General features: G+C 43.6%; 1 protein-coding gene and 1 long non-coding RNA gene across 8 annotated transcripts in view; one reads left to right on the plus strand and one right to left on the minus strand.

Moving 5' to 3' along the window:
• Positions 1-20,858, plus strand: part of eif4g1a (eukaryotic translation initiation factor 4 gamma, 1a) — a 54,925-nt gene that overhangs the window by 14,524 nt on the left and 19,543 nt on the right. For 3 of the 7 annotated variants that reach the window (XM_015361396.2, XM_069197767.1, XM_069197768.1), the window contains 8 exons: positions 1,246-1,327; positions 2,202-2,319; positions 3,043-3,129; positions 4,160-4,192; positions 6,637-6,657; positions 10,450-10,629; positions 12,437-12,536; positions 18,387-18,505. In XM_015361396.2, the coding sequence (XP_015216882.2) occupies positions 2,245-2,319; positions 3,043-3,129; positions 4,160-4,192; positions 6,637-6,657; positions 10,450-10,629; positions 12,437-12,536; positions 18,387-18,505 (615 nt within the window). In that variant the 5' untranslated portion in view covers positions 1,246-1,327; positions 2,202-2,244. Of the gene's footprint in view, positions 1-1,245; positions 1,328-2,201; positions 2,320-3,042; positions 3,130-4,159; positions 4,193-6,636; positions 6,658-10,449; positions 10,630-12,436; positions 12,537-16,939; positions 17,049-18,386; positions 18,506-20,858 lie in introns of those variants that run through there. The other 4 variants (XM_069197770.1, XM_069197769.1, XM_069197771.1 and 1 more) reach the window with 4 other exon arrangements.
• Positions 13,396-20,844, minus strand: LOC138242275 (uncharacterized). Its single transcript, XR_011191485.1, has 2 exons — positions 19,990-20,844; positions 13,396-18,740 (listed from the first exon to the last, which is right to left on the minus strand). It is a non-coding gene; the product is annotated as an uncharacterized lncRNA (long non-coding RNA).

The following is a 20,858-nucleotide window of genomic DNA, read 5'->3' on the forward strand; positions in this document are numbered from 1 at the left end:
TGTATTACTGCAGCTGCTTCAGTTTCAACGAAAGAAACCATCACCCTTCTAAGGCTGTGTTTATACCCCCTCTCCTTTCTCTTGTGGCCGCAGTGAGAGTGGGGGTTGTACTACGCTGGCAGTTGTGTGTGGGCCCTGGGGTGGTGTGCTCGTGCTCATTGGCATGCTTTTCTGGGCAATGGTTACCCTCAGATGCTAAACCTTTTTTTTCTGAATGAAAGCCCCTAAATAGCAGTTGCTGAAAAGCCTTAGCGTACAGTAGAGTCTTAAAAGTTGTCTTTGTTTGTTGTGGGGGAGGGTAAATGCCTGTGCCTTGGGGATAGGGCTGGAGGCCGTTAAGCTCATTCACCTCTGTTCAGCGGATTTTCCCAGCGGCAGACTCATCCTGCATGTGTATTTGTTGGGTGGAGCTGCAGTGGTTTCAGGGATGGGTTGAAGTGTTTCCATGTAATTTATGTCCAACAGCAGGGGAACTACATAGAGGTACACGAGTTCAGCCTGCAGGTGTCATCCCTGTGCAGCTTGAGGGAGTATATTGTTTTTTGTAATCATTGACTCTGTATTCTATCTGTACACAGTAGTGTGTAGCTGTAGCTGGGGCTCTGGATTTGCGACTGGAAAGTTGTTGGTCCCAGTTCTGCACTGGGTGTAGCTTTTGTACCCTTGAGCAACGCACTGCACTTGTATAGTGCAGTAGCATCTATATCACTCTGCAACTCACAACTGGCAACCCACTGAAGCTAAGCAGGTGTGAGCCTGGTCAGTACCTCGATGGGAGACCTCCTGGGAAAAACTAAGGGTGCTGCTGGAAGTGGTGTTAGTGGGGCCAACAGGGAGTATATTCTCATGAAGTCTAACACCCCTAGACTTCAGGGTGAGTGCCCTCTGCTGGCCCCACTAACCTCTTCCAGCAGCAACCTTAGCTTTCCCCAGGAGGTCTTGCATCTAGGTACTGACCAGGTCATACCTGCTTAGCTTCAGTGAGTTGAGATTAGCTGGAGAGTTACTAGGAAGAGCAGTGGGTTTGTGGAACAGCGTGTTTTTAGACAATGCCACAATGCACACTATTCACCATGACCTATGGCAAGGTACTTGTGTGGCCTTATGTAGAAGTTAAAAGAATTACTCTGGAAGATGTTGAATTGCTTTTTAGCTCATTGCCAGCAAACCTGTTGTGGACATGAAGCTGCTGGTGTTTATGGAGGAAGTCTGCTGCTCTAACACTGCTGCACTGCTGTCTTCCAGGGTGACCAGAAGAGAGATCCCAGTGTTTGCCCACCTCCTCTGCCCGCAATCCCCAGCTGTGGGAGCTTCTACGTTCCAGGTTGTAAGTGTATTTCTGAACCTGTTTCCTTCCATTATTTTTTTTTCTCCCAAGATTGCAAAGGATGACTGTTCTGATTTGCTCTCACAAGACCAGATTCTTTGAGGGTGGTTCTTGTTAGGTTGGTAAACCACAGTAATGATCTCAGTAATGAGTTGCTATTTGTATTTGTACAGTATTTTCTTTTGCTGATGAACCAATAGTGACACAGGACACTTGGAAGAACAAATCTGCATTCATCTGAAAACATTTTTAATTAGCCTTAAATCTGCTGCTTTTATGAGAGTATGTAATACATTTTACAGTAAGAGTGAAATCTCTGTTTTCTGACATTAAGGAATTCCTGATTCAATATTCATGGATTTTGTCAGACATAAGATAAGATCACTTTATTGGCCATATACAATGTCTTGTATTAGGAATTTGTCTTTTTTACATACCCAAATTTGCTCTCCATGTGATAGACAGGGAGAGAAGCTTGGGTCAGAGTGCAGGGTCAGACATTTATATGGCGCCCCTGGTGCAGTTGGGGTTAAGGGCCTGGCTCAAGTGCCCAAAAAAGTAGGGATATGAACCGGCAACCTTCCAGCCACAGGTGCAGATCCACACCACTTCACATTCTTCTGCCAATATAGTAAATGCATACTGATATGGTAATACTGGAACATTATAAAGCAGGGTTAGATTTTATTGACTGAAAATGGTGAAACCTCATAGTTAAGTGCGGTTTTTAATTTAAGAGAATGAATTATTGCATCATGATTATCTATGGTTATTACTCTTTAGAGTTTTACATCTGTTCTGAATGTGCTACACAAGTGAGCTTTCTAAAACATTTTTAAAGGGGACTATTTTTCCTTTTTCTCTTTCCCTGTAGGTTTCCACGCAGGTCTGAGGCTCCCTATGCAGCACCACATGAAATGAATAAAGCACCACAGCCTATAGCAGGACCCCCCACAGTCCCCCATCCCGCCCCCTCTCCTGGCCTTTCTCAGGTAACTGTACACTTAATCCAGGACAGACCTAATACATCAGCGTTGGTGCATGAGCCAGCAGCAGGCACTGAATATTTAATGCTTGTTACCTTATTTTAAGTATTTGTATATACAGTCTTGGAGTTAGGATTCATTGGCTAATATATTAGGAACTAGCACTGGAGTTTTGTTGGTCCTTACAGAATCTCAGACTGTAAGGTGATTTGCGATGCTGCTTCACAGCCCCTGTGTCCTGTTTGATTCTGACTGATGTTTTGGGTGGTATCATTTGCCCACGTTCAGCCTTTTCCCCATTGCATTTCTTCCCACCTTTCAAAGCCATGCTTTAAAAGGTGAAGGCTGATTCGCAACTCCATTGTCTGTTTTCCATTTTAAGGGTGTTTACACTCTTTGAAAGGTTTGTTCTCAATACAGCAGGTGATAGCAGGTGTACGGATCTCAGTGATCTTTTGGAAGAGATTTATGCCCACACTCATTGGTTGCCTCTGATATGAACCAGCACTATTAGGTTTGGCTTAGTCTGACCCTTGTGTAAAATTAGGTAAGCAGCATGAGTAGAAGCAGCACTTTACAAGTCTGTGAAATATTAACATATCCATCTTATCCTGGTTTTTGTAATAGTGATGGTCTGTGGGACTGAACAGGCTGTTCAACAGGTTCTGTTTTTTTTTTTAAATGAAGCCCAATTTTTAGAAACTCTTGTCCTCTCTTACTCTCCTCCAGCAACCTTTTCCTTCGGGACAGCCTTCCGCTCCTGTCGTGTTCGCTACCCCCCCGACACAGATGAACACCCCTCCACAGCCTCGGCAGGTATGCCCACCTTACTCATCTGGCAGCAGTCTCCCTGTAGTGCCCCTTGCAGGAAGGGCAGTGACTGCTAAGTTCAGATAAAAGAACTTGTGTTTTTAAAGTTTTTATAGAATTCTCAATATTTAACTTTTATTTATATGTGATTTTTATAAGTAAATATTTTTTTTCTGCAGTCAGTCTGCTAATTGATCACGGCAGTATTTATTCAGTTACATTTGTGCTATATAACGAAAATCAGTTTTGGGATCTTTGATCATATGTGACTGTCTTCTGTGGATCCTGTACCTGGTCCTAGGACATGTGCATTCCACTCTAAAGGCCACAGTCGTTCTCTCGCCGTCTAGTCCCATGCTTAATTAGCAGCCTCTGGCATTCCTACTTCCCCCTCCACATCATGGATGAAGAGAGACTATTTCTCTGTCTCGTGCACGTTCAGCAGTGATACAAAACTCTAGATCTTGGTTTTCTTGATCTTGCATAGCATATGTCATCATTCTTGTCACTTCTGGAAGATGGTGTGTGTGGGGGGGTATTCTGCAGATGGTAGAATTGTTTTGCTTTCCATGTGTAAAGATTGTACTTCATTAGATACTTTTGGGTTCGCCCCTTCATTAAACTCGATGGTGCCGTTTGCAGGCCTCTTGCATGGCTTTGGGGGGAGGGTTGTGAAGTGCCTCTTGTGGCTTCCTCTCACATGACTCCCCTGGAATTAATGGTAATTGTCCCCTTCCTCTCAGCATTATCGTAGCTTTTTTTTGGAAAAGCTGTTAAATTCCTTCAAAAGACCCTTTTGATCGGGCCTCGTGACGCCGTTTCTAAATAGTGATGCGGCCATCTTCTGAACCTCCCTACTGCTGAGCCTCTGCTTTTCCCTTCTGTGTGCATGCGTGAGTGCAAGGGGCAACACCCTGGCCTGGTGCTTCCAGGTCTCTCTGTGTGTCAGTTTGCGCATGTTTTTAAAATGTCTGTTTTAACTCTTTACCTGGCTCTCTCCTCTGTTCTTTGACTGTCTCTCTTGCTCTCTCTCTAGTTTGCTGCAGGTCCTCGTGCTTTACATCAGCAGGTACTAACGCTAATCCTCTGTGTGTGTGTGTGTTGGCAAGGGGGCCCAGAGGAGAATGGCCCTCAGTGTCTGCACTTGACAGGGGGTGGGGTGGAGGTAGGATGCAAAATGCAGGTAGAGCGGTCAGCCCTGAAGCTGAGGTGTGTGGGTCTTCAGAAAATTTCATCCTGGAGCTGGGGTTGACTCATTTGTCATGCTTTTAGCCTTCAAATCCTTTCAAAACTAGACTAAGAGATCTTTCCTCAAAGACTTTTCTCAAGATCTTTCCCTGAGGCAGAGGAAATAAGGCTTGACAGTACAGTGCTTTGGTGGAAAAAGGTTTGTGTTAGCATTGCGCTTAACTTTGGTGAAAGAAAATCGGACCAATTCAGGACATTCTGATTATCCCCTATAGCTTTGTCTCTCTATGTGGTGAAAACGCGCTGTGAGAGGCATGAAATGAATGGAGCCTTGCGCTCTGTGCCTGCCTTCATCAGGCGGTATTAATAGCAGCTGTAGGCTGTAATGAGGGCATGTTGCAGGCTGGCCTAATAACGGCAGCAAGAGGCGCTGCTCTCTGCTTGTGGGAAGGCACTCCTGATGAAAACTGGGAGCTGAGTAGTTTACTCCCATTTAACTCCCTCGCTACCTCTGCCGGCCCTGTCATGCATTTTTTTCATTTCTAACCCCCTAACACTTACACTGACACTGATGTACAGAATGAAGCATATTGTCTGAAAAGATTTCCCTCTAGCATTATAGGATTTGATTTAGGTGTATTTTAGGCATTTTTTTTCAATGCAGGTTTACCTCAGGGAGTAGCTGCTTAAGAAACCATTGTTTCCATTTAACACATACTTCCAGAAGACGTTTAAAGCTTTTGCTCACATGTGGAATTTTTCAGTTTTTCTCCAGTTCCACAAAAATACCACAACTAGTAAGTAAAAAAAGACCAAATTGCTTCAGAATTGCCTTTCCCTCTAGTTTTATTGCATCAGACTTGTCAATATATAGGAATCGGATTGTTCAGCGAAGTGTGTCAGGACATAATCCACAATAGAGATGGTTGCAGCACTTGGGCCGTCATCTTTATTGTTAATATCTGTTTGCTATGTTGGAAAGCTGCACCCCATAATGTGATCTTGTGGCGTGTGTCTTAGTCTTGTATTTAAAGTTTGCCAAAGAAAGCTAGCCAAGGTGGACTGGGGGAAGTGTGGAACCATTACCTTTAAAACACCCAAGCTCATGGGACCCTTCTTGTTTTGGAGGTGAAATGGCTACTTGAGTGAAAAAATACTAGTATTAGTGTTCATTGCATTTCAAGAGTGGAATTATGTTGTCACTTTGGCCCCACTATTGAAAGATTTACAATTAAGAATATGCTACCGTCTAGAGAAGTATGTCAAGCAAGCTTCTGATAGATGGGTCTACTGCATGTGTAGGTATTGCCCTCCAGCCTCAACTAGTGTTGGAGGTCAGTTTTGGCAGTATTGTTGGAGCAGTCGTTCACCAAGTATGCTAGTTTGTGCAGGAGTAACTGCAAGTGAGAGAATCTGAAATCCTGTTCCTAGTTTATAGTTTTTGCAGTGCAGTCTGTTTATAAGAGTTACCAGCTACCCTTCCTGACAGCACTCTTACATTTTAATCTAATAAAAAAAAATGGTTGAAAGACATCCAAAGAATTCCTGCTCTCCGTCTGCTCATGGACTGATAAGAAAAAAACGAAATCATTGGAAAATTTCTGGACAAATTATTTTTTAATAATGTGAGGTGTCTTTTGGTCCACCATGCTGCCTTTTTGCATTTGCAAAATGCAAACGTTTTGCAGTTTTGCATCTGGCTGGTACAGTAATAGCCTCAAAAGCCCCTCATATGCAATTGAGAAATAACTAATTTGCAATTTTGATTATATGTTCAAAGTCAAAAGAATTGAGTTAAAGCAAATGAGCCAATTGTCAAAAGAAAAGCTAGCTTAAAAATTGTTTGCTTCCTTCATTTTATTAGTCCGCTTATGGGAGTTATATGGTCACAGATATCTTTAGAAGCAGGCTGCACTATAAAATTCCTTCAAGACTTAACATGTGGCAGGAGTTATAATGACATTTATAAACATTTTTACAGGTGATCTTTTCTCATTGGGTAGCCATTTGACCTTGAAGATGAGCAAGGTGGCAGTATGAAGAGGGGAGTGGGGGGTGTCTTAACCATGGGGTTTCTGTGAGGCATGTGCCAGGACACCCGGGGTCCTTAGTGGTAGAGGGGTTTGGTGGTGTTGGAGGTGGCAAGGGGCTGGAACTGTCTGTCTTGCATGCTGCTTGTTGAAATAATGGGCTGTTAAGGGAGGGTGGGGGTACTCTGTGGACATTGCTTTCTGTGTGCTCTCACAGCTGATGGGTAATGTCTTTTCTTTTCCTGCTTTCTCTTTCTTCTGTTGCTTCCTCTTGTGTGTGTTTGTGCTGCCGAAGGGAGGATTCAGATCCCTGCAGGTAAAGGGCCTTTCTCACTCCCCTCCCCCACACACCCATCAGGGCAGGAGGGTGAGGTTGACATGCCTCAGGGGTCACAGTGCTATTGCCTCCTTCTGTGAGCCCCAGCAACCCCTGATGCCTGTAAGGAAAGGGCTTTTCTTTGGTCCACCTTGTGAATTTATTTCCTCATTCTTTTTTACTCTTGGATTTTACCACTATTTGGAAATCATTAAGGATTTGTACAAGGTCTAATGAGCAATAGCATGCCAAAAATGTTGAAAATAGGTTGCGAGTCACTGGCTTCCAGCTCGCATAGTGTCTGACACATGAATACAGTGTTCTTAATAGAAATTTATGAATTGAGACTAACAAACTTGCATCAAAACTGTACAGTGAAATAACATTTCACAGGCCTACCAGAACCTTGAGTAATGAGCTGCAACTACACAGTTGTCTGCTTCATCATTTTCACCTTCCTTCTCTATGCTTTTTGCTTTCGGGTGCATTTTTTCATTATGATCCACTGGATATAATTGATTCCTGTGACTGCACAAAATGCTACCTAAATTGTTGCACATTTTTTGTGATAATTTCATTCCATCATTAATAGCTTCACAGTTTACTACTTAAATAGTAATTGTCAGTTGCATCTTCAGTACTAGTTCAAACCATTGGATTCTGATCCTCAAATATAGAATCAAACATTCTAGAGTTCAAACAATTTTACACAGTTTGCATCTGAATTTCATGGCATGTGATTTTGGTTTTGGGCCTCCAGTGGCACAATGTTGTTTGATCATTAGTCCAACATTCCACTGACATTCATGGGTTGACCCTCAATTCAGTCCAAATATCGCTCGCTTATTGATCTAGAACTGGACTGTCTTATTGTGGTCCTGAAGGGCCAGTATGTCTGTGGGTGTTCTAGCCTTCTTTAAAGCAGTAGCACCTGAAGAGCTAAAAAGTTTAATTAGTCCATTTAAGCTAGTAACCAGCTGAGAGACGCTGCCTCTCCAGATCCAGGATTGGATAGCCCTGCTCAAGAAGACTGCCAGGAATCAAGTTAGAGAATCTAATGAAATGAAATCTAATGAATCATCTTCATTAAATCAATGCATTTTCCAGGTCCATTTTTCAGTGATACCATCAAGTGAAGTGAAATGTCCTAAAAGTGTTACAATAGGTTACAAATGAGAAGTGTCCATTTGGTGCATCTGTTTTGCATTTGGCTAGGACCTGTAAATAAAACCAGTATACATAGCAGGTTGATTCTGCAGAAATACATGTTAGTCAGGTGAAGCATTTCCCCTCATGCTGCAGATCAAAGGGTGCAGCTCACAAGTTGGGAGTCATAACCTTAGTTAAGGTGTCATTTTGGCTCACTCCTAGAAAACGCCTTCTCAGATCTTTGCAGGGGGGCCTGTGGTGTGAGCTGTTCGTAGTGGCACCTAAGGCATAGCTGGTCAGATTGAAATCAGAATGCCATTACCTCATATACAAAGAACTTGAAGGGTTTTTTCCAGCATGTAGAAGGTGGGAGACCCTGGCACAGAGAATTCACTACTTTTTTGCTGAGTGTCTGGGAGGTGAGCTGGCTCCTTCCTCACTATGCAGGTGGTTAGTGCCCTGTCAGGGTGTCGGAGAGCCCAGCCCCCCTATCCACAGTGTGTTCAGCTGGCACCACTGCTCCTCTCCAGAAAGCTTTCTACTTGGGTTTATTTCTGCACCATCTGCTTGATGTCTAGTTCATGTTACTTTCCTGACTAATGACGTTACTCCCTATTACCTGCTAGCCTTAAGTAAAGAGAAGGGGGAGAGGGTTATCCTATAGCGAAATGGGAGACCCATGTCAATATCCAGTTGCAGGCCTTATTGGCTGAGAAATGCCAGAAAGCATTTCAGATACCTGTTGCCTGCAACTACAGCACATTAGTGGCTAGCTTTTAAAGAGACATTCCACTGATATCTGTGACTTGAATTATTCCTTGTTTCTATTGAGTATGATAGCTTTATATGCTTGTGTTTAATCAATAGTTGGGATCCTTACAAGGAATGATGAACAGCTGTTATAAAGATGTAAAGCAGCTTCCAGTGTGATTCATTAGCTGTACTTATGTTGGCTTAACTGTCAAATTAATTGGAATACTCATTCATGCTTAGAAGTGTTACACATGTCCTCGTGATTTTTAACTTTAGAGACAGGATCCTGGAACATGTACCTACAGTGAGTGATATGCTGAATGGCCTGGTAAAGCTTGTGGAACTCTTTAAGGAACTTATTTTGATCTGTTTTTTTGTGGTAGTAGATGGTAGCCTGACTCACTGAAAATCTGTAAAGGAAGCTTGTGGGGTTCTGATATTGCATTATAGATTGGCCTCAGAACTTTAAAAGTTCTCAGGTATATGAGGTGTTGGATTTTCCTGAACTGTAGCTGTCTGATGTTCAGCATTAGTGCTGAAGATAAGGAAGAAAAAAACACTGGCGTCTTCTTGGAGTAAACCTGGGTCACACTGCCAGGGGTGCCCTTTGGATTGGTTTGAGGTGCCATGCAGGTGCCAGCTGTGGATATTCAACCACCAATGAAAAATGGTTTTATAGTGGAGACTGGAAGAGCATTTCACCAGTCACTAATACAGGAGTTAGCTCAAACCAGGAGCAGCAAGCCATTTATTATGAATACATAAATTGCTTTTAAGTTTAACCTTGGTACTATTGGCATTTGTACATAAACTGGCACTTGATGGAGTAAGGAATTCCTCTTAACTCCAAGAGGAAAGGGGGGGGGGGGTGGAGCTTAAACATTTGCAGACATGGCTATCAGACTTAATGAAATTTCTCCCTTTGTCAAGTGTTATAAAACATCAGCAATAGCCATCTCCTGTTGCTGCATCTTGGCACACCTAGCATGTTTAGTTTGTAAATCAGGGGCTGACTGTTCACCACACCAGCACTGGATCAGGTAGAAAGGTCCTGTGCTGGTCTGTCTCAACCCTGTGACACGTGCAAGGGGCGCACAGCTCTGATTAACCATGGTGCAGCATGAAACGGACCAGTTTCTTTACTGAGTCAATTTAGCCCCCTTTCATGTTTCTCTAGTTGTTGGTAACCAAAATGAGACTGATGAAGCCTTCATGGGGTAAAGGTTAAGTACCGATGGCTTGTCTCAGCTGAGCTCTGTGGCTCAATCTCTCTGTTCCAAGTTTGCTTATCAACAGGTTACTGATGAACAAGACATCTCCAGTAAAGGCATCTCAGAGGAATTGTTGGTACACTTGTGCCTTTGTTGGATATTTTTCTCATTTATTTATTTGTGCTTTGGTCAGTAAGCAGGTTAAATAAGTCCTCTCTACCTGACTCTCAGTCTTAAGCCTGTGTCCAAGGCTGATCTGTTTTCTGTGCTTTAATTATGTACTTGGATGGAGTCGTAAGATAAGGATGTTGCTCCTAACACAAGCTTCTAGAGCTTGTCCATATTTTCTTACAGGCAAAACATAATCTGCCTCAAATACTTAGAAAAACGCCCCTTTAGACTTCTGCCCGAACAGTGTGAAGTGGAGAAGATTTAGAGATGATGGGGCAGTGCTTCTCTAAATATGATAAAGCTGTAGGAAAGGAGTGGACAGTCTTCTCCAGTGTCCCCTTCTCTACTCTGCTGGATGACTTGTTCAGCTGTTGTATAGAGGTAACAAATTTCTGGTCTGGGTTTCTCTTTTAACCAAGGCGTTTATTTATCCGTGATATGTTTGCTCTGGTACTCTTGGCATATTTGCTGCCTAACTCCTCCTCCCCCCCGTCCTTGTCTCCTGCAGCCGTACTACGCTAACCGGCCGGCCATGCCCAACAGCGCCACCCGTGTGCCGCCCAGCAGCGCGCCTCGGGCCGTGGGCCCCCACGTCTATCCGACTGGCTCCCAGATGATGATGCTCCCACCACAGCAAATCCCCTTCCCCAACCAGCAGGGCGCTGCCTACTTCATCCAGTCGGGACAGGTGAACATCCGCTCTGCCTTTCCACTGTGTCACAGCAGCAGCTACTGTACCGGCAAGGGGTGGGGGTGTGTGAGGCGAGCTTCCCTACCCCACCAACTTCATGGTAGCCCCAGAAATAAAAAGCAACGCTGATCAGCTGTTCACCTGTCCTGCCACCAACCAGACAGCCTCAGAGCATATCGAAACTCGAGCAGCAGTTCACACGGTTTAGATGGTATCTTAAACCGTGCAATGGCAATGTTGAGATATTGGTAACTGGGCGGGGAAAAAAAAGAATTAAGACGATTCTTTTTATTTGCAAGTATTGTTAGGGTAAAACCTAATTTTAGAAGAAAAATGAGTCTACAGCTGTTTCCGAAGAGTACGAAGTGAAACTTTTGTAGTTTTAATGCTTATGCTGTTTTGCTTCATTTGAGTTTTAATTACTGAAGTGCATTTTTAGATTTTGTTCACCAGTAAGAAACTTACCTGCCTGCAGGGTGATATAGCATTTTTGGTTTCATTTGCTCATTACACCAACTGCATTGTCTTTTTATAGGAATTTATGAGGCAGTAATATGTGCAATTCAGATTTATATATATAATATATATGTTTATAGAATTTAGTGAGTTTTGTATTCGTAAAGAAATTCACATATGAAACTCCTGGAATTTTTTTGAATCTCTGTGCTTTAAGTCCAGAAAAACAAAAATAAGGAATTCAAATTTAACCCACTAATTCTGATTAGGTTCCACAAAGTGGAGGTCTGTAACCCCAGGGGGAGACTTACCTCCCCATGCAGAACAAGTGTCAGCCTGGAGGCTGCTATTAGGTCTCCAGGTTGTTAGCTGACCAGTAACTGCGGTTTACGGTGCGTGTACATGGTCGTCCGACTGCTCCAGGGGTCAGCTAACTGGAGGCTTTTACTAAATGTGCACATATAGAAGCACGTACAGTCTGGCCCCTTATTGTATAGAGTTATAGGATAGTTTCTTTTTTGCTGAGTCGAGTTCCAGTTCAGTGGTGTTGTACTGACACAATAGGCCATGCCCCACTGCTGGCCTGTCCAGGGCTTTCTTCATTGTACTGTGGTTCAGTTCAGCCGGGGGGAGTGTGCCGGCTCAGACGACAGTTGCCTATTCTCTCTGTGGAGCAGAGCTCGTGCCGGACCGGACCCACTGCACCCTGTCACCTGGATCCTGGCAGTCCAAGGCCTGTTCATTTCCAAGATTGCAGTTTTGCTTAGTTGTCTGGTGTTGGCTAAGTGTTTTGACTTTGTAACGGAAAGACTTCATGTATTCAGTGGCTGCTCTACTGCTTTTTCAGATATTTGGAGGTCACAGAAGAGTGTGGGTGTTCAGTTTCTGTGTGGACTTTGCATGTTCTGCTGCATTCACTTGAGTGTTCTGGTGACCACCAGTTTCCCGAAGGCAGGCAGGCTAGGTTTAATTGGATAAACTAAATTGCCTCTTGTCAGGGCAAGGGTTTCAATGGGTTTTTGTTCTTGGAAAGCTTGCTTCTAGTCTAAGCTCTACTGGCTGTGGGACTACAGTAAAAATCAGTCAAATCAATATGATTAGCTTAATGGCCTCCTCTTTATGTCTCATGATTCTCTGGTATGGAGGATGCTTGTATTTCTAGTAAGTTGGAAAGTAGAAGGATCAGGAACCAGTTCTGATTGGTGTTGCTTTTTTCTTGGGGTATTAACCAAATCATTGAAAATGGTACTGGCTGCTGAGAGGGGTTTTTGCACACAAACTCATTACACTCATTTACTGTATTTTCTGATTGAGAACCCAGTGTTAATCTTTCTCATCTTCTCAACAGTACCGGCCGCAGTACGTGACCGCAACGCAGCCTTATCCAGTGGCCCCCGGGACACCAGGCTTCTACCCAGGATCCAGCCCTGCAGAATATGGTACTTATGGTAAGAGGCTCTGTCTGGGCCTCACACATAGATCAGATCAGAACTGCTGGGCACGGAATGCGGTGCAATGATGCAAAGGGATGGATTTTATTGACCTGGCATTCCTACTTGTGGCAGATTTGTAAAAAAAAAACAATCTGGGTGAAATCTTGAAAAATTGCAATATCCCAGAAACTGCACTCCTTCATGTAAGACTTACCCTCCAGGTGGTAAGGGCATCAGCACATGCCAAGCTCATCCTGTTAATGGGACCTGTCATCAGTCAAATTAAATGTGCTTTAGGTGCTCATGCATGACAAATCTTTACAAAGAACAGGTCTGAAGCTAGAACTAGACTGACTTGGGAACTGAAAGGAGCACCTGGTCAGCACTGCTTCATCCTGTAAGCTAAAGCTCAGTCACTTCAATAAACCTCCCTTCAGTTCCCTGCCCACAGTTTTGTTTTCCGTTTTTATTTCTATTTAATTATGCAGATATTTGTTGCCATCATTGCTGTCATTTGACATGTGCACATGCTCTTAGGGGCTGATGAGAAACACAGACAGGTCAAACTTCTGCAATCCTCTATAGTTCAAATATACATTTAACCAACTAGGCTCGGGTTTTTAGCTTGTTAGTGTTGATGCATCAGGTTTCAAAATTACATTGTGTGGTGTGGTGACAGCTAGGTAAGATAAGACTCCAGCTGCACCTTGCTTTTACCACTTGTAGGCTGCTGGTCAGTCAACTTTAATGCCAAACCAACCTTTTGGGTGGTTAGGAATTTTTCTTGTGGTGCACTCAAAATAATAGATACATAAAGGATAGAAAAAATCATGAATAACATACACAATTCATATACAAATACAATACATTACAGTGAAGATACAAATGTTTTTATTGGTTAGTAATGCAGAATACTACCCTAGCTGTCTGGAATTTCATAAAGGGCTCATGCAAAATTACCAAGACATTTATATCGGTGTTGAGTTCAGATCTTTTGAGACTACTGGTTACAAGTAACATGTTACAGACAATTGGAATTAGAATAACATTTCTACTTAACCTTTGTGCGTGAGCCTGCAAGCGTCAGTCCTGAAATGGCTTGTGCACTGTCCTGTGTTCAGTGGTGCCGCAGGCGTTTGGTAGAGTAGGTAAAGCCATTACAGGTAGAGCCTGTGTCATGCATAGGGAGAAGCTCAGTAGGCCTGTTTATTTTACATGTTTTTTCAATCCTCGTTCCCACACAGACTTAAACCATCCCCATGCTTTCTTTTAAAAACATTTTTTTATGGTTTGTGGTAGGTAGATACAAAGGAGGGTGAAGTCTCTGAGTGTCTTGCAGACTCCTCTGCCTGTGTGATGTGATGTGATTTCGCCCCAGTCGTTGTGCGTCACTGGGCTGAAGGGAGCTCTTTTCCAGAGCCGGCGTGTAGTAGTGGAAAAGTGACGCGGTCTCGTTGGTTTGAATCACAAGGACAGGGAGGGCTGTGTAACTGTGTTCCTCTTGGCAGGGCCCCAACTAAGAGTGTGGTCAGCAGCAGTAGTCACAAGGATGTTCCCGTGGCTCAATGTTAGAAATTATTTCCGATTTAAATATAAATCGGTTTTCAAATGTTTCTGGAACTGCAGTATAAAAGACTCTTAAGAGCTCAGGCTTATTAGATTATTTTTGATCTGGGGGTGGGGTTTATTGTCCAGCTCGGCTTGGAGCCGGGAGTCGTACTTCTCCGGTACACGACGGCGGGAGTAGTGAGTGAGCCAAGGGTGAGTCCCCTTCTAGTGTTTTGGCCAAGTCTTACTCCTGTGTCCGTGGCTGCCAGGCGCTTGGCACTCGGACCCGCTTTCCCTTCAGGCGTGGCTGGGCTCTGTTAATATCCGTAGGTCCCACCTTAATTGTGACTAAAATGGTAATTAAGGTGAGGAAAAGACACTGCAATTCAATTTAAAATTTAGTTTGGTTAGTTCCCAGAAAAGATTAGTATTGTAAATGCTGTGTAGAGTTGCAGAGGGTTTATGATGGATATTAAAGCACTGGCTGGTTGGCAATCCCGGAGTCTGTGCCCAGAATGGAATGTGGAGAAGGGAGTTTTCGCCAGTATGATGGGTGTGGTCTGGATTCCCGAGTCCCGAGCTGTCTAGGGCTGGAGCTGGAGGAGTTCGCCCTCCCTCTCTGTCTGTGCTCCGCTGCACGGCCAGAGCCTGGCTCATTTTCTCCGCACGCGAGAGAGAGCAGTGGCGGTGGGACAGATCTGGGGAGAAAGCAGCAGCAGCCCTTTCCCTGATGGAGAGCCTCTGCTCGTGCCGCATTGCTGTGCGTAGGAGCTGCTGTCTCGACAGAGCAGAGCAGGGTTGAAGTCTGTTGGGAAGATGTTGGTACGGATCCCCAAGTAGAGTGAAGGATCAGTCAGACTTAGACACATAATCATCCAGTTATTTGATATCTGAAGACTTTTGCTTTTGTGTGCCTAAATGCATTTTTAACTCCTGTTTTTTGCCTCTGAGTGAAGAAGTAAGAATGGAGTTGGCCATTTTGTGAGTCTTTTTCTCTATTTGTTTATCAGGATCTCAAAGGTATCTTGGTATGCCCTGTGAGAACTTGGATAGTTACTCTTAATTTTAATCAAAAGACAAGCTGATATGCTCACGACTCTAATGCCATGTTGGATCCTGTGGTGTACCGGTGAAAAGAAACAGCATGCGATCAGTAGGTGGCAGTAGAGGCTTTTTTGTGCTGCCAGGGGATTTCACCAGACCCCCCATGTATGTTGTGGCTCTATTTCTACATGTAGGTTATGCTGTAAGCATCTTGACTAAGGGCTATAGAGGATATAGCCTTTCCAGTTGAATCGATCAGCATAGTGAGACTCTTATTTTTCCATCGATCCTTCTAATTAATAATTAAATAACAAGCAACCTGTGGTCGAATCTGGCAGTTCATTGAATGAAAAAGCCTGTAGGCTTCATGTCCTTTATTTAGATGGAATGTGCTTTCCTGGGCTTAGGAAAGTTATCATGACTCTGGTTTCTGGAGTGACAGCAAGCTCTTAATGACTGAGTTAATTATGGATGCAGTTGGCCTAGTAAGTTATTTCCTCCCTGGATCTGGGAATTCCTGGGTTAGCGGGGTAGTGTTGATGATTTGCATAGGGCAGGCCTGGCCTACTCTAATTTGTAATTTACCGATCCTGGTGCAAGTTGGGTAGTTTCCCCATTGGAGTGACCGGTTTGTTACGTGAGCTGTGGGAAGATCAGCCTTGCCGTAGCCAGGTGTATTACTCGGGTGTGGAATTTCGCATGTGAGACTCCTTGGCTGTCAGCAGGGGCCGTTCCCTGCCCCCAGCCTGGCCTTTGTTTCTATTTTAGCACACAAATCACTCTGTGGCATGGCACAGCAACTGGGGGGTTTGTTTTGTGTGGGGAGAGAAATGCAAAGATGCGGAGATAAATCATCTGAGTCATGAAGTCAGCGTTTCTGCAGTTGGAGTATTCATACAGACCTGAAGTCTGCAGGTCTAGCTCAGAAGGCTGAGGGGAATGACAGACGATGCTTGTTTTCTAGGAAGCTTAATTTGTTGGAATGTGGTCTTGATGAGCTACAGGCTCTGTTGTGAAGGCCTTTGCTGCTCATAGTTTAAAAATAACCCAAGCATGGAGTATTGTGGGTCCTGCTTTAAAAAGGAAGCTAAAATTCATGTGGGCCTGACCTGACAGCTTGTGAATTATTTTGATAAATCTGCTTTGCTACAGTGCTTAGGATGGGAGGTTTTAAGGTGCTGCATTTCCCTTGGCTAGTTTTGGGTTTGGTTTTTTTTTCCTTAATTCCCTTTTGTTGAGGTTTAAAGCCCCAGGAGCCAGATGACTGAGTCCCAGACCTTCTAGTCACTTACAGCGAGGGTTGTGATGAGGGCTGCACGGTTTTGATATATTGAATCATTTCATTCTGTGGTCACGTTCTGTGATTGAGCCACAGTCCACTTGCTTGTCATACTGGTGAATGGTAATTCTGATCCAGAGGAAAGATCACCACCCACCAGCAGCAACTGGCCTTCCTTAGTAGTCTCTCACCCCAGTATTTTCCAGGCCCAACCTTGCTTGGCATCCAGGATCTGAGCAGACCAGACTGTGTAGAAGGTGGTAATATTTCTGTCAGGGCCGGCAACCAGCGACTGCTGAAGGGATTTAGAGCTTCTGGTCAAAGGTTAACTGTCAGCCTGATGGCAGGGAGTCATTTCGCTCCTCTTCCTCCCCCTGTTTTTATCCCCTCTACCCTCTTCTGTCCCCATTTTCTTTTTCTCTGGTCTTCCTTCTCTTTCCATCCCTCTCCCTCCCTCTCCGTTGGTTCACATGGAGTGGTTTATGACTATATTTAGTCTGTGCTCTTCCAAGTCAACAATGCAGGCACAGTAATGTGAGTCAGAGCTGAAATGCGTTTCACAGCAGCCATTGCAGAGTGAGAGGGAGAGAAAGGGGAGAGGAGAAAGGTGAATCGGCAGGAAATGGATTGATCCACCTGCTTCACACCAAGGGAAGGTAAGAGTGTGAGAGGTCACGCAGGGCCACTTGCATTTTTTTCCTGTTTTATTCATTTGTGTCCAACCTCCCCCCCCTTCCTTTACAAAGTGAGACTGCTGATTGCTGCTGCGTCTGGCTCTGCCTGGCTGTAGCGATGGCGTTTTCAAATTGTCGCAGTGCTTGGCTTTGGAAGTGGAAGACTATCTAGCTGAAGAGCAGCGTCTTTTTATTTGTCTCCCACATGTTTCCTTGTTTGTACCTCATCCTCACTCTTGTTCTCCTGTGGTTGATCATCCAGTGTTTTGAGTGGGGTTTACATGCCCCCCCACCCTCCTGCTGGGGTCTGTGGTGACTGGGGTGGGCATGACAGAGTGGGGGGGTATTGAATCCAAAGGTCTCCGCAGGAATGTAGAATATAATTATTAAGAATTATAGAATAGAATATGGCATTTCTGTAGGCACAATTTCCCCTTTGTTGCTTTTAAAATATTTTGTCCTATAAAAAGTGACTTTCACCCTCCATTAAAATTCCTTAAGTAATTGGGCCAAGATCCTTATGAATTAAGAGAAAGCCTGTGGTCAAGAGAAGTACAGAAGTGTTCAATTTAAACAGTTGCTGTTTTAAGGATATTAGCTTCTTAATGAGCAAATTGCCAGTTTCATGGGTACAATCACACCATGTCTTGCAAATCATTGATCATTGATCATTATGATCTTTGTTTTGTGAAGAAACAGTTTTGGGTTGATTTGTAGCAGAGTTTGTGTTTGAAGCTTTGCAATAGTGTGAGCTGGAGTCAGGTGTCATTGCAATGATCATGGGGATGGTCTTCCTTATTCGGGGGTGGGTGTATGGATTGGGATGGATCAATATCAAACACGTGCCTCATCTCGCCTAAGAGTTTGAATTTGTTGATTAGGATGTGAAGGTACCTGAGCGAGTCTTGTAGATAAGATTATTAATGTGGCTGTGCCTGTGTGGGTTCGAGTAAAAAGGTATGTGTTCTGAAATGTTGCCCTGGTCAAAATCTCATGCTTAAATAAGATGACTTTGCCTTCAGGTCTTTTAAAGTTCTTTGGATTTCTGATAAAGGACCTGTGCAGAGGAGATAGTTTGAAGGACAGAACTGAAATGTCTGTGCGCAACTGAAGACAATTTCTTCTCCTGCTGCACTGGCTCGATCATTCACCAAGTGCACGTTTCTGAACCTCAGCAGGATTCCACCAGACAACACGGGACAGGGATGTGCACACTAGAACTACTGTACAGCAGTACAGTATTTGTTCCTCTTATTTCTGTAGTACCTGTGAAGGCAAAGTGTATCAATTGCTAAATAAGTTTTTTTTTTCCCTTTGCAGCTGGAGCTTATTACCCAGCCCAGGGTGTGTCACAGTATCCCCCCACTGTGCAGGCCTCAACCGTCATGATGAATCCTGGCCCTGGCCAGCAGGCCCCCCCGAAACGGGAACGCAAGCAGGTACTGCAGTCAAAAATCTGGCTCCTCTATCGCTCGTTTGGACATGGTACTGCCTGTGGCCATCGTGTGTAACTGTAGTGCTGACCTGTTGCTGGTGGGGGTGAGCCGGCTATCAGGAGCAGGAGGTTTGGGTTCATTCCAGTCCATTCAAAGCCTTGTCATGTCTGTTAGGGCTAGATGAGGCGTCTCTTGGTTCCTGAGAGTGCTTCTGGTCCTTCTGTGTCCTGTGCTAATCCTGAATCACAGAGGGTCGGTTAACATGGTTGCATAATGATGTGACAGTTTTGCCCAGCTGGCTTAAGGCTCTTGGGTTTGATTCTGGCTTGGGCGCCATTCTGTGTGGAGTGAATTTCGATGCTTTCGAAAGATGCTTGCAAGGTTAATAGGTTATGCTTATTATGGTTATAATCTAAATTGTCGTGAGTTGCCATGACCTCACCCAGGACTAGGTGGCTTTCTGAGGATGGATGCATCTTAACTGGGGGATTCAGAATACAAATGTGATAGGTGCAGAGGGTTGAAAAACTGGTTTAACTTAATTTGAGCTTTCCTCAATATGCCAATATCTTCTGTTATTACTTCCACCTGGAGCCTCTGCTAAATTAATATTGTGTTTTCTAAATAGTTTTCAGTATTTGTTTAGATTAACTGGAGCAAAGACAATACCCGACTGTGGGAAGGTTGTGAGGAGCCATAGTGAAGTAGCTAATAACCCATGTCTGTGCTGTTAGCTTTCTCGTACTACTATAGGACAGGTATGTGTGAACAGTTAATTTATGTGTGTGTAAGCTAGAATTCATTTTTCTTCCAGCTGAGTGGTGAGTTGTAGAAAGTGCCACTCTGCTGTAAATGGACTCCGGATTGCAAGCCTTTGATGGAAATAGATCAGAACCCTTTTATATCAAATGTCTTCTATTTGACACTTTTGTCTTAATTTCTGCTCCTCTTCCTTTTGAGTGTGGTGCACCAGATTACACTCAATGAATGCTGTGCAGTTTCTGTGTATAGGATTTTAAGGTGCTTATAAAGATATAATCACTGTGAGAAATAAAAATATAACTAGTTAAATTTCTAAGTGTTCTTGGTACCATTGTTACCCCCTTAACATTAAGTGTGTCTTAATGGTGCACAGGTCATTGCTGTGTCATGTCGGTAAGGTGGAAGTTGAAATGCAAAAACCTTTCTTATATAGATTAATTATACTGTTTGTCAGGAATATTAGCTGTAAGCAAATGCAATTGCAAGCATACCTTTTTTAACATTGCCATCAGAGCTGCCAATGCTGTAGCATGCTCCAATCTGTCACAAAATCATATGAGCTGCAGCTATCTTCCTTACTCTACGAACCAAACCCTAGGACTAGAAAATGAAGTAGTAAATCACATTACTAGCCTTTCTGGCTAGCTTCTGTTTTTTGTAACTCAGGTTCTTAAGCTCAAATCTTATTCACTTAATGAACAGCAGTGGTCGACTTTGTTCCTTACCTGGATATGCAGATGAAACCATGAAAGGATTGTCTCGGTACTGCAATTGATGTGATGTGGGAATGTTTTTCGGAGCACGGATCTGGGTGCTGGACTAACGAGGAGTAGGAGTTATTTAAACAAGAACCAAATTCCCCACAAGATACGCATGCGTTGGATTTAAAACATCTGCCTACATTTTTTACAGCTGAGTCTTCTGCCACATTAAAAATTGGAAAGGAAGTCTACCTCCTGTTACACTTCGATATGAAATTTCAGATGGGATAATGTATTTTTCTGTGCAGTTGTGACTTGTTTACACAAACTAAGGGTCATTGTGCTGTGAACATACAAGCTCAAAACTGAATACCCGTTGCACAGTGTGACCCTGCATTTATTTACTTGGTCTAAATGCAGCACTTTAGATAGATAGACTATGAATGAATGAATACCTGTTTTCTTCTCTTGAATGTGATTGTTTTCACTATTTCCTTTAAGGTAGTGCAATAATTGTAAGTCAAGTTGTTTTTTTAATTTACATTTCTGCTTAGGTTAGGCTTGTTCCTCCTACAAATTCTTTGGCTTCTTTTTGGGCTTTTTTTGGAAGTAATTTTGTGAAAGAGCTCCCTCTTAGTTTGCAATCGCAACACTTCTGGGTCCATTTCCAAATTTAGCAATGGATTTTCAGCCGTGCAGGGGCACCGCGAGTGGACTTTGGATGCCAAAAGATTGCTTTTGTCTTGTTTGTGCCGTCATGCTGTAGCAGCGACTGTCTACACTAATATAGAATACAGGACTGAAATCTTTCTTTCTGCGTTTGGACGTAATCCCTGGACGATTTTTTCAGAGGAGGAATGGAAAATGCAAGTCAGGCTGTGGACGCTGCGCAG

The sequence above is a fragment of the Lepisosteus oculatus genome, chromosome 13 (genome assembly GCF_040954835.1).
Source record: "Lepisosteus oculatus isolate fLepOcu1 chromosome 13, fLepOcu1.hap2, whole genome shotgun sequence".
NCBI classification, from domain to species: domain Eukaryota; kingdom Metazoa; phylum Chordata; class Actinopteri; order Semionotiformes; family Lepisosteidae; genus Lepisosteus; species Lepisosteus oculatus.